The 13,111-nt window shown below is 52.7% G+C and overlaps 1 protein-coding gene across 1 annotated transcript in view; it reads right to left on the reverse strand.

The window, feature by feature from the left end:
• Window positions 1-952: 952 nt before the first annotated feature.
• LOC122478439 overlaps window positions 953-13,111 on the reverse strand; it is a 236,637-nt gene continuing 224,478 nt past the window's right edge. The window contains exons 18-21 of the mRNA XM_043572043.1: window positions 3,472-3,629; window positions 2,812-2,871; window positions 1,703-1,869; window positions 953-1,432 (exon numbers count right to left, since the gene is read on the reverse strand). Of these exons, the coding sequence (XP_043427978.1) occupies window positions 969-1,432; window positions 1,703-1,869; window positions 2,812-2,871; window positions 3,472-3,629 (849 nt within the window). The 3' untranslated portion in view covers window positions 953-968. The remainder of the gene's footprint in view (window positions 1,433-1,702; window positions 1,870-2,811; window positions 2,872-3,471; window positions 3,630-13,111) is intronic.

The raw sequence follows: 13,111 nt of genomic DNA on the forward strand, positions 1-13,111 counted from the left end.
TCACACGACTCATGAACACAAACACAGACACCTGGGGCCCTCAAAGCCAAAGGACTGTGAAGATGACACCGTGTCTTCTGGGCCAATATTTCTTGAAAGAATATACATTTTTTTCTGCGTATGTACTTGTTGTTTCCTATTTATTTATTTATTTATATGGAGAGAGCGAGAAGAAGAATCCTGACCAGGGCTTCAAGCTGTCATTGTAGAGCCTGACTTGGGACTTGATCTCAAGTACCTTGAGATCATGACCCGAGCCAAATTCGACTCGGAAACTTGCCCATTGAGCCATCTTGGTGCCTGTCCTCATTATTAAATCTTCATTTTACTGAATACATGTCACCTGTAGGAAACCCTTCAGAACTTTATACTTTAGTGCCTAATAGATTAGCATAAATGGAATATTGACGGTTTCATTTGGGTGTTTTTATAATATGCACGTTAGACCAATATCACCATGGCCAGTCGAGGAACATGAAAGATTTTCAAGGTATTCGCTCTGGTCCAGACATTTCTCTTCTGGCTTCTGCTCTTGTGTCAAACCTCAGAGGGTCCTCATGCCAGATAATGAAGATATTTCAAGTGGGGGCTGCACCTAATCTTTGTTCTTTGAGGACTATTCCTCTAGTGGATTCCTTGAGTGGAATATTCCACTACAATATTAGTGCCATTGAATATTTAAGCAATTATTAATCAGTCTCCTGTCATGTAGCCAGACACAACAGGCCATGTTGTGTGTTTGCACACACATGGAAATCCCAGAGGAGCTAAAGCAGCAGAAACCGAGATCGCTGGTTGCAGAGACTGGGGTGAGGGAATGAGCCGTGGGTGATTAGTAGTCCACGTGTCTCTGTGATGGAAATGTTCTAGGAGTACATAGTGGTCACGGGTGTAAACTCCTGCGAATGTACGTACTGACACTTGAATTGTAATTTCAAAGGATCAGAGTAAATTGTTTGGAACTTAGTTTATCTTTTATTTATAAAACACAAATATATAAGGACAGTAAATACCGCTATAACAACTACAGAAATGACAAAGAACACAATGACAAGGTCAGGGAATTCATCCTGTGGGGCTGCAGCCGACATGAGCCGCTGTTGGGGAGCTGAGGCTGGTTGCTCAGCTGCAGCAGGTGGTTGCTCCAGCCGTTCCGTGACCCCGCCGGCTGGGGCTGGGGGCTGCTCATGCTCTGGGGCCACCAAAGGGGCAGGTGGCTCTTCCAGCTCCTGACTGTCAGCCAGAGCTGGGAGTACCTCCTGCCCTGGTGGGGACGCTGCAGTGAGGGTCTCCGATTCTCGTACCCGCTGAGCTCCAGGAGAACTGGTGGCTTCAGGCAGCCTGGGCCGCGAGGCTGCAGTGGGCACCGCAGAGATAGCGGGGGCTCGCTCCCGAGGCACGTCTGGACGGGGCTCTAGAGCTGCTGCCAAAGCTTCAAGAATAGAAAGTGTCATCACCGTGAGTGCCATTCCATGGCAGGAAACCTCTCCCGCAGACATTGTCATCTGAGTCAAAGAACCCACCAGGAGGAAATCTCCCAGACGGCAGGCTAATGGAACAGTGATCTGAGCCTAGTCCCTACGCCTGGCCCACCTACAGTCTGAGGAAACGTGTTCTCTGTGGCATACCCCGTCCCGGCCACACGCCCACATCTCCCACCCAGAGTCCTCCTCGCCCAGAGGCTCTGGCTCATTGGGCTCACGGTGTTTCCGCCATGAGTAGAGAAGGCGGGCGCGGCGCTGCAGCTCGGAGCCCGGCATGTGGGCCCTTACATACGCCCGCAGCAGCTTCAAGCTGGTGAAGTCTGGAGGCCGGAAAAATTCCTCGGGGTAGTGATCCAGCCAGGTGCCCAGGATGGAGGAGATGGCCCTGGGGATACAAAAGTAGCCAGAACAATCACCATGGGGTGTTCCTCCCGCTGATGTCTCAGGACAGGCCTGTGGGACCTGGCCTCTATGCCTCCTGCTCCTGGACGCCCAGAGGGTGCTTCTGTACGTTGTCCACCTGTGATTTGGCAGTCCCGCCGACGAGAGACCTGGTCACTGAAGAGGGACCGTCAAGATTCTGTTTGACGGGAACCCCTTAACCAATGATGTGGTGGTCTCTGTCCTTCTTGGGGAAGCCAGCCAGACTCCTCGCTGTGTCCCGCTGCCTACCTCCCACTGGAATTCAAGTCCGTGCGTGAGTGGAGGGGTGGTGTCGGGGTGAGTCAGTGCCTTCACTGCATACCCTAGCGCTCCACGAAAATCTGCGCAAATACGGGACAAGAGGACTCTGTCTCTTACCTGGGCTTGCTGGGACCCTCCTGGTGCCTTCAACGTGACGACCTGTGCCTCTGTGCTGCCTCATGCACTCAGTGCACATGTGGGTGTCGTCCCACTGACACCGTTCTCCCATCGTGTGGGTGATATGTGCTCCTTGAGCCCTCACTGTGTCTCCTGTACCCTTGCTAAGCACGCACCGTGGATGTTCCCCAAGGTGGTGAGCGTGATGCTCCCCCAAACCGTTATGCTGGGTCCCCTGATGGGGCTCTAGGCAAGGCTGTGAGTGGGAAGGGATGGGGTTGGACTCTCTAAGGGGCTGACGTGGTCCTCTGGCGCCCTCTGCTGCCTCCTTGTGCCCACAGCCCTACCTCTACCAGACAGGACAGAACCCCTTTCCTTGCTTCCAGGGAGAAGCCCTCAGATCTTTGCCCTCTCACAGGACTCTCAGACGTGTGGGATGCTGGGTCCTGCAGCCCCTCCCACGCACAGTCTCAGCACTGCCCTCTTGGAGAAGGAAGGCCCTCCAGCCTGAGCTCAGCCTACTCACAGTTTCTCCTGCTCCCGGGGTCCGCCATCCTCCTCAGCCTCCGAATGGAAGCATCCGTATCTGGAGGAGGCCAGAAGGACATCATATGAGCTGTCCTGTGGATGCTACGTCTTGTCCTATCCAGAGTCCCTGGCTGCTGACTAGAATGGAGCTCTGGAGGGGAGGGTACTGTCCGCTCTGCGCATTGGATCCCAGTCAGCTCCTACAGAAGTGCCTGCACCTAGTGGGGCTTCCTGCGTGTTTGAAGAATGATAGGGCCCCAGTCAGCTCCATCACACATATTGGTGTGGGTCTGGGCGTGCTGCTCATCCTGGGCATCCTTGACTGGTTTGAGCCAGGACTCAGACACACAGATAGAGCCTCCAATCTCCTTTTCCAATGGGAAAACAGCCCAAGTCAACACCTGGCGACAGTGAGGGATGAGGCAGAAAGTTGATCATGGGCAAGAGGACAAAGATGACCCAGCAGAGACGCAGCCCTGCCAGCAGAGCTTTCCACAGGCCAGGGTGACTTTCCCTGCTGTGCCCCCACTGAGGACCTGGAGTGTTTCCACCCGGATCAGAGGAACCATGTGAGACGCCAGGACGTGTGGTGACTTTCCTGAGACTCCTAGCTTTCAGGGGCTGAATCGCCCTGGGCTGTGAAGGGCAGGGTGCTCACCTCATAAACAGTATTTCCAGGACCTGCTGGGTGGTAGTAAAAGTCCTGTATGTTCTCAAGAATGTGAAGAGGTAGGAGGGGTCTCTACCCAGGAAAGCAGGTACCAGGTGCTCCACTCGCTGTTCCAGTAGCATCCAGCCTCCTTCGATGGTCCCTTCCTCACGGTTCTCATTGTCGGGCATGGGTGAGATGTTCATACCCTGAGGTAGAACACAGGAGGGACACAGAGTCAGACACAGCACCATGGACATCAGGAGGCTTGGGGTCCAGAATGCAGACCAAACCCCCAAGCCGTCAGTGACTTGTGGCAAGAGTGAGACCTGGGTGCCCAGACTCTGAAGAAGGATGTTGGTAATCACACGAGAATTTGAGTTGGGAAATGGCTGAACACGTTAGGATCTCCGATCTGACATCCCCACAGGCGAGGGAATTAAAAGCAAGAATGACCTATTGGGACCTCATGAAGATAAAAAGCTTCTGCACAGCAAAGGAAACAACCAACAAAACTCAAAGGCAACCAATGGATTGGGAAAAGATATTTGCAAATGACCTATTGGACAAAGGGCTAGTATCCAAAATGTATAAAGAGCTCACCAAACTCCACACCTGAGAAACAAAGAATCCACTGAAGAAGTGGGCAGAGAACATGAGTAGATACTTCTCTAAGGAAGACATCCGGATGGCCAACAGGCACATGAAAAGATGCTCAACGTCGCTCCCCATCAGGGAAATACAAATCAAAACCACACTCAGCTATCACGTCACGCCAGTTAGAGTGGCCAAAATGACCAAATCAGGAGACTATAGATGCTGGAGAGGATGTGGACTAACAGGAACCCTCTTGCACTGTTGGTGGGAATGCAAACTGGTGCAGCCGCTCTGGAAAACAGTGTGGAGGTTCCAAACAATTAAAAATAGACCTTCCCTATGACCCAGCAGTAGCACTGCTAGGAATTTACCCAAGGGATACAGGAGTGCTGATGCAGAGGGGCACTTGTACCCCAATGTTTATAGCAGCACTCTCCACAATAGCCAAATTATGGAAAGAGCCTAAATGTCCATCAGCTGATAAGTGGATAAAGAAATTGTGGCTTATATACACAATGGAGTACTCCGTGGCAATGAGAAAGAATGAAATATGGCCCTTTGTAGCAACGTGGATGGAACTGGAGAGTGTTCTGCTAAGTGAAATACGCCATACAAGGAAAGACAGATACCATATGTGTCCACTCTTTTGTGGATCCTGAGAAACTTAACAGGAACACATGGAGGAGGGGAAGAGAAAACAACAGCTTAGAGTGGGAGAGAGCCAAAGCATAAGAGACTCCTAAAAACTGAGAACAAACTGAGAGCTGATGGGGGTGGGAGGGAGGGGAGCGTGGGTGATGGGTACTGAGGAGGGCATGTGTTGGGATGAGCACTGGGTGTTGTATGGAAACCAATTTGGCAATAAATTTCCTATATATTTTTTAAAAAAAACCACCAAGGAAAAAGAATCTCAGGTCAGATTGTTAGATGAGTATGCACGGCACCTCCCCACATGAACAGCAGTGTCCCTGTGATTTCTAACAGCACAGTCCATTCTGGGGATCTGAAGAGAGGGACAGTACCTGGCAGAGGTTGGATCAGGATAATAGGACATGTAGGATGTTCAGTGCAGCACTGTGACATGGCAAGAGAAGGGAATCCTGTCACAGTCCCACATTTGTGAAGGGTTGAATGGGTGAGGTGAGTGGTCACATTTCCAGAATGTTGTCTAGGTGGTAAGGCCCTTGCTCCTGATTAGGAGGGGCCCCAGGGGCGTGTTGCTTGGCCACCAAAGTGCAGAGCATTAGACATAATGCAATGAGCCCCATGTCCTTTGGGTAAAAATCTCCCTGCTCCTCACGAACGTGTGTCAGACGTGGAGAAGGTGTGGAAGGATGGTCGGGCGACCCGGGACCCCTAGGAACGTTCGTCGGGGAAACGTGTACAACAATGCCAATACATTCTAGACAGAATGGGACGTGAAATGGTCTCACGCCTCTTTTCTGATCTTCCTCCAAATAAGTGGAGAGTGACCTTGCGTCTGGCCGTGGCAGGGGCTGGGCCCTGCTGGCATGTTTGGGGAGCAGATGGGGTTCCAGGTTCATCTGGGACCAGGAGTCTCCGAGAGCTACCAGGGGAGCAGCAGTGTGTTTTCTGGGCCCTGGGATTCTTTGCATTGGCTCTGGGCCCTTGGTGTTGGGTTTCCCTGGTACCTGCACTCACCCTGAGCCAGCGGGGCTTCGTCCTGATGGCATGGGGCTTCCTTCTTTCCTTCAGGGAAGTAGAGCAGGGGCTCTCATTCAGCTTGTCCTCCATCTGTGGCATGTGGCTCTGTAAAGACAGTGCCCAGCAGGCAGGCAGGAGTCCTCAAAGCCGTGTCTGCTTGCTTTCACTTGTCCTCAGACCCATAAGAATTCATTCCAGATATGACACCACAGTGTGCACTCACCTCCCCCACGGAGGAGAAGCAAGGTGGCGTGAGGGCCTTGGATTCAACCTGTTACAGGTTAGAGGCACCTCAGAGATCCCTTTTCCCTCCTTCCAGCATGACATGTGCATGGCCATGATGGGTCCACCAGGTGGTCCACTGCCACCGAACCTGCTCCGGTCCCGGGGAGGACCGGCCCCCATGTCCCCCTTTCCCCGAAACTGAACATGAGGGGATGGGGGTGCCCAGGGAAGGTTAAGAGCTATGAGCTGACCTGACCTGGCCTCCTCCAGGCTGCTCTGTGTTACCTTATGTGACCTCCTGGAAAACATCCTGAGGCATCGCCAGCGTGGGTTAAGGAAACCTCTCCAACATCTGAGTAATCCTGCGCACTGGGGTTTCTGGCATCCAGAGCCCCGGTACCTGGGAAAACAACAAGAGAACATCCTAAAGTCTCTGTGTCTGTAGGCAAGTGAGCCTGGTATGGGACCTTCCTAGAACATGGGTGCCAGGTTACAGGAGTTCCAAGCTTTCCTGGGGCCTATTGTGAGCAAAGTGATGTCACGGCCTAGGATCCGCCTCCTGAGTCCCCCTCTGGGATAACACCTTTGCAAATAGTCCTCTCTTTGCTGACTGCTCACCCCCATTCTCCATGAAATGTCCCATCGGTACACAGTTCCACCAATGCACCCCTCTCCACAGTCCCCTGAGAAGCTCTGGGGGCAGCCAGGGTCCCAGCTGTGAGACCTATCTGGGTTGAGACAGAACTCTTCTTTCTTACCTCTTTCTGGTCCCAGATTCGCGACTGTGCTTCTCAGGGATGGTCCGTGTCTTTTCCGCCCAATGGAGATCATTCTAGCATGTCCTCAGGATGTCCTCAGGATGTCCTCAGGCATATGTGGGATGATACCTGTGAAATTGGAGCAGTGGTGTCACCTGTTGGAAGTTTATCCAACCACATTGACTTCAACGTCTCACCTCCTCTGATTCTGCTGCTCCTCTGATCCCAGCCCACAGTCCTTCCAGGTGTGCGTACGTGCGTGAGTGTGAGTGTGTGTATGTGTGTTTACCAGTGCTCGTTTTCTGGGGTCCCAGAAGGTCACATCCCCACCTAGGGAAGGATGGCCAAACATTTCCTAGGAGCTTAGGTTCTCTACTTTCTAAAGCAATCCCTACAGGAGGGATTGGAGTTGGGGCCTAGTAGGACAGAACTCTCTTTTACGTAGACTTTGTCAGTAGTGTGCCACGAGCCATTCCCTGCCTTTCCACTGGGTACATACAATGGGGACAGGGTGGCACTCAGTGGGTTGCCCTGGCCTGGGGGTCCTCCTCAGGGAAGAACGTGCTGGGATGTCTTCTGCGACGCTCCTCTTCAGCCTCACCCCCACGCCACCTCCATGTCTGCACCCAGTGACAGTAACACACCCTTTTCCAGACCCCCTTCGAAATCCTGGGTCAAATCCAGGACCCCATTTTGAGGACATGAAGTTGGGGTCATGCCTGGTTCTGACTTTCTACCCGTCTGTGATTCTGGGCAAGGCACTGACCCTAGCAGGGTCTTCACTTTCTCCTCCCCTCAGTGGCTCCCTGGGATGCCCCCATCCTGTCAACACATCCTTGTGGGATTTCCTTCCTGGAGTGTGGTATGGACGTAGTGTTTGATTTCTGTTGCAAAGAAGATGGCACCGTGGCCCCAGACCAAACAAGTTTAGGTGATAAAATGTGTATGGCATGGCCTCATGCTCACTGTCACTCTCTGTGTTGTCTCTCAGCTCCTCACAGTGGGGACCAACCCCCGTGTTGAGTCGTGACACGGACAGGTACACACAGCCTAGCCCTGAGAGACAACAACAGACAGGGAAGAACTAAGGCACTCGATGTGGACTGAATCCTGCCACCACCCTGAAGTGGGTTCAGGGGTTGAGTGAAGCAGATTCTGTCTGAGCGATGACAGCAGCCCCAACCTCCTGAGAGGCTCTGGCAGGAGCCCTCCGCTGAGCCCTGCTGAATTCCTGGTCCCCTGGGCCTGTGAGGTGGGAAGTTTATGGGGAAGCCCCTAAGGGTGGGGGAATATTGTCCCACGGCACTAGAGCAGAGTAGTCACAACGTCCTCCTGCCCCAGGCCCTGGCCCTCCTCACCCTCCCTCCCTGCTGTCCTCCACAGCTCTTTCCGGTCTCCCTGGTCTCCTTTCACACGTCCCCTCTGAAACAATGATCTCTGCCTCCGCGTGTCTGCTCCACTGTGCCTTCTGCCGGGATACATTCCCTCGGACTTGAGCAGGGCTGACTCGTCTTGCACTGCGGCAAGAAATATTAACGTTTCCTCAGCACAGCCTTGTCAGACCCTCCCCTGGTGGAGCTCAGGACCCACTTGTTGCACCTTGAATTTTTCTATGGAGTCCTTGCTCATGTCATTCCCATTTTTGTTTCATGTTCTTTCCATCTTCCTGGCTAGTCCTTGAACTCCTAGAGGGAAGACGTGGCTGCCTTACCAGCACTGGCACTATGTGAATGCTCAGATGCTCATTCCCGGGGGCTGACTGAGGAGGTAAAGGGATCCCACCCACCAATTAGCAGCTCAGTCATTGTAGTCTAATTTACCTGGGTCATTTTCCAATACTTATTTTATCGTATATCTGTTGAGTCCACTCTAGTCGTAATTTGGGGCGTGAAATCACACTCCAAGATCAAGAGTCTCATGCCCTACTGACTGAAACAGCCAATTTTCATGGAACTAGACTGATGTCTAAGTTACCTTGCGGGTTAACATTTCGTACGTGTATTAGGTTATGCTGAATTACCAGAGAACGCGCCACATTTCAGAAAGCATGTCCCCATAGATTTCCTCACATGACAGAGCTGGGTGTGTGTTTAGATTGGAGACTAAAGTCCTTCATGTGGTCACTGAGGACCCCAGAGTTCCTCCATTTTGTCCCTTCTCCCTCCCGAGGTTATCAGGTACTTGCACAACCAGCAGCACAAGGGGCGATCAAGGGGAAAGAGAACAAGGAAATGCACCTGGGAGCATGTTATCAGCCTGGTCTAGAGTGCCTAAAATATCCACTTTTTCACTCATTCCTTGCTTTCAAGGCAAGGATTTTTAAGTAGTGATCTGTGAGAACCTATGTCCCACAAACCATAGAAAATGCATCCCTAGATATGCACCACAAAACATACGAAGGTAATTCCTGAGCTGAAGGAAAACATTCTCCCTCCGGGACACGTTGTATGAAGGAAACAAGAAGAGTAAACATCTATGTGTGTGTTTGTGTGCGATCTGTACGTATTAATGAATATGAGGTTTTATCGCTATCCCTGAATATCTTTAAGAAGTGAAGGATCATTGACTTTTAAATAGAAGAATTAGGAAAACAATAAGTAAAAAATTGTAATTAGTGAGCTTACAGACATATAGTATTAAGATATATGAGAGTATCGGGACGCCAGGGTGGCTCAGTGGGTTGAGTGTCCGCCGCCTTGTCAGATCATGATCTCACGGTTCGTGGGTTCGAGCCCCGCATCGGGCTCTGTGCTGACAGGCTGTTTCCGATTCTGTGTCTCCCTCTGTCTCTGCCCCTCCCCCGCTCATGCTTTGTCTCCCTCTCTCTCAAAAAGAACCATTCAAAAACATTTAAAGAAATTCCATTAAGATCTAGGCCAGTAGGAAGTAAACGACTTGTGGTTGAGAAGTCAATGAAGGGCCTCCTACGATGGATTGTTTTCAAGTACGAAAACGCTCATCAACCACATGACTGCAAGTATAGTGTGAATATTGAAACTGCAGCCCAGTTCGCCAGTTAAATGGAAAGAATTCCATATATCTGTGTTCAGTTACACTTCGCCATCCAGAGCAGGGTCTGGTACACCTTGCACGTTCAGTCGATGCTTGCTGCACAATCGCATGGGTGATGGCCTGTCATTCTCACCAAAAGAAAGAAACGTTGAAAAGCAATGAAACCCAAGAAAAGAAAAATGGCACGGAGGAGTTGGGATCTGAGGCACACTGTGAAGGAAACATGGGGGTTGGGAGGTAGTGGAGGTGGACAGGCGGTTCCACAGAGTTGAAGGATGTGCCACAGTCCGCGGTGGCAGGGTGGACTTGAGGGTGGGACCGCTGGTGGTGCAGTCCAGGTAGGGCCATGGGAAGGGCATGCAGAGCTGAAAAGCACCGGCCTTTCAAGGAGAAGGGAGTTGGAAGGAGTCTCGAGTGCCCAGTGTGTCTCCCTGTCCCTTAGGGCTACCCTTGCAGTCATGGGTCACGAGCGAGGAGGGTCCACAGCTGCAGATAGATGTCCACGGTTGGCGGCAACGTGAGGCAGAGTGAAGAACAAACACAGAGGCCTAGGATGCAAGAGGGAGCACTGGGTTCACGTTGAGCCACCTCCCTGGGAAACCTGCTTTGCAGAAGCCTCCTGGGTTTCTTGAGGGGAGAAAGGGAGTTGTCCACTTTGGAGGAGACACCTGCCAGTCCCTGTCCCACTGGCCTGGTCTCTGGAGCCCTCTGCCTGGCTCCTGGGTGTCAGGCTGGCGGGTAGGCGGTCAGAGCATCTGGTGGGCCCAGCGAGGTGCAGTGGTGCAGACCCTGTCGCCCAGGAGCTGTACCCCCTGAGGGGGGGCGGGGGTGGGGGGATGGGGGGATGGGGCGGCCTGGATCGCGGGACCAAGCAGGTGTGCGGGAGGGCACGCACAAGTGTGCGCATGCGCTTGGGCCAGAGGCGGAGCCCGTTGAGGGGCACAGGTGAGGCTGTAGTGGTGTTCTGTATCCTGGCTCCCAGCCTGTCTGCCGCCCCAGGCCCCCAAGTGTCTGGGCCAGTCAGGTGCTGATGCCCCCCACCCCGCCTCCCCCGACCGGGGACATGCTGCTGCCTATGGCCTGTGACCCGGTAACCTTGGCGGTTGCCCTAGGGGTAGCCCTAGCGCTAACGGTAGCGCTCGCGCCCCCCACGCGGTTAAGACTGGGAGCCATGAGCCTCCAGCCTAGGAGGGTGGTGTCCCTGCTGCTCCTGCTGCTTCTGGACCAGAGGCCAGGGCTTGCGACACGCTCCCGGGACGCCTCGGTTTTGGTTGCTCTGCTGGAGTGCCAGCCCTTGCAGGGGCAGAGCGCCATGCGATGCCCCCCCCCGGCGCCCCCGAAAGACCATCTGGGAGAAGCCTAAAGGTGCAGCAGCTGAGACCCACAGCCTCCCTCCAGGACCTGCCTCAGTCGCGGTGCTGCCAAGGTAGAGATCCTAGTGACAAGGTCCCATGTGGCCTTCCACCCTGCCCCTCTCTGTCTTCCCCTTCCATGACCAACCCCCCCCCCCCTCACTCGTGCTCCGGGTCTTCTTGGGCTCCTTTGCGGCTGCAGTCTGGAGGACTCAGAGTGAGCTTTCTGGGTTGGACCCGGGTTCCCTGGAGGAGGAGGCCCCAGATCCATTAGGGGGTTAGGCTCCGGTGGTGGGGCGTGGCTCAGGTCGGGGGTGGGGGTGGGGGGCGACCTGAGTGCCATGGAGGTCTGACTGCGTTGGTGGTTGGAGGGTGGAGGTGGGAAGGAACGAACGAAAGAACGAACAAACGAAGGAAAGAAAGCGTGGACCTGCGGTTGTGGGAAAATATCAAGGCAGGGCCAGGGAAGTCGCAGCCATGAGCAGGAGGAAACATTCCTGCCTGTGAAAATGAAGCACAAGGGACCTGAGATTCCAGAGAAACATTCCAGGGAGAGTCAGGGTGGTGGGCCTGCGTTGCTGGAGGCCAGCAGGGGACGGTGTTGAAGGGATTGAGAGTGGAAGCAGCAGGTGAACACAGGTCTCCTGCCTCCCCCCTGCACACCTGCTCTCCTGCCCTTCCCGGCCTCGGCGTGCCCCGCCCCTCGTGGCAGAGTTGCACCCTCTGATGGGGAGGGGGAGATCTCACCCCACTTGTGGCTAAATGGGATCCTCTATCGTGGGAGTCAATGGGACTACAGGCTAGGGGTCTGGATTAGGGCAAGTGCAACTCCCTGTTGAGCTCTTCATTTCTGAAGGCAATTTGCATTCAATCAATGAACTCGTAGCCAGTGAGCCAGGAAGAAGTGGCGCTTCTGTGTTTTAGAGGGTGGTGCAGACTCTTTCCTACATGGACGTGTGTGCTGAAGAGAACTGGGTGTTGTGGATGGAATTCAAAGTCATCTTTTTGGGACATGTTGGGTGGGAACGTCTTCTTCGCACTCTGGCGAGGAAGGTGGATGGAAAAGCTCCTTGTCCAAGGCAGACTGGTGGGTTTTGTTGTTCCTATCCGTGGGGCGTGGTGCTTCCTGTTTTCCGTGGAGCGCCTCCTGTCTTGCCTTTTTCCGTGTTACAAGAGTTTCAGACCTTATGAATCACATCTCCTCCAGGATTCACCAGGCAGCATGAGGGAGAAATGACTCTGAGCCCACCGGGTCTCTAGAAACCAGTGCATTTGTACCTGAGCAGACCGTGCTGGTCTCTCAGCCTCCTTTGGAAATGAGGTCTTGGGCACATGGTCTTTCATTGCATGGGTTCCAGCTCTGTCAGGTTGTTGGCATTTGTGTTTGTGCATCTGTGTATGTGTCTGCGATGCCGTGTCCTGTATTTAGTCCGGACCCCAACAGTGTCCCAGTCCTTTCCAGAGACACAGTTTTGTTGCATAGGAAATTCTCATTTCAATAGTGTGTCCCAATGCTGTTACAACGGATGAAAACTTCCTGCAGGCAGCACCGTGACCTCACCAAAAGCAAAAGTCTAAGAACTGAGGCTTTCCCAAACTTACATATCAAGCTGACTGGTGCTTTATGTTTTCAGTAAGATGGTGTGGTGTAGGCCACTTTGAGCAGCTGAGGCTCCTAGGCATCTGTTTTGTCCTCGGGAGGTGAGTTGTCTCTGTCAGCATTTCGGGAGATTATGATTCTCTTGAAGATCATTATTTTCTTGATTACCATGATTACTATATTCTGCATAACCCATCGCATGGAATTTGATAAGGAACTCGATACCTGAAACCTTTTCGTCACCAAACGCTCACTACAACAAGGAGAAAAACAATCACTTTTGTGCAATGGACAATACACTTTACCTTTATTGTACTGTTTTAGTGGTTTGTACATATGTTTAGAGTAATGAAAGTGTCCACGTAGATCTAAGGAGTTTTTTGTGACATCAGAAACCACAAAAATAATGGAAAATCTAAGTTACCTAGTAATGTAAGCAC

Source organism: Prionailurus bengalensis, unplaced genomic scaffold (genome assembly GCF_016509475.1).
Source record: "Prionailurus bengalensis isolate Pbe53 unplaced genomic scaffold, Fcat_Pben_1.1_paternal_pri Un_scaffold_62, whole genome shotgun sequence".
In the NCBI taxonomy this organism is placed as follows: domain Eukaryota; kingdom Metazoa; phylum Chordata; class Mammalia; order Carnivora; family Felidae; genus Prionailurus; species Prionailurus bengalensis.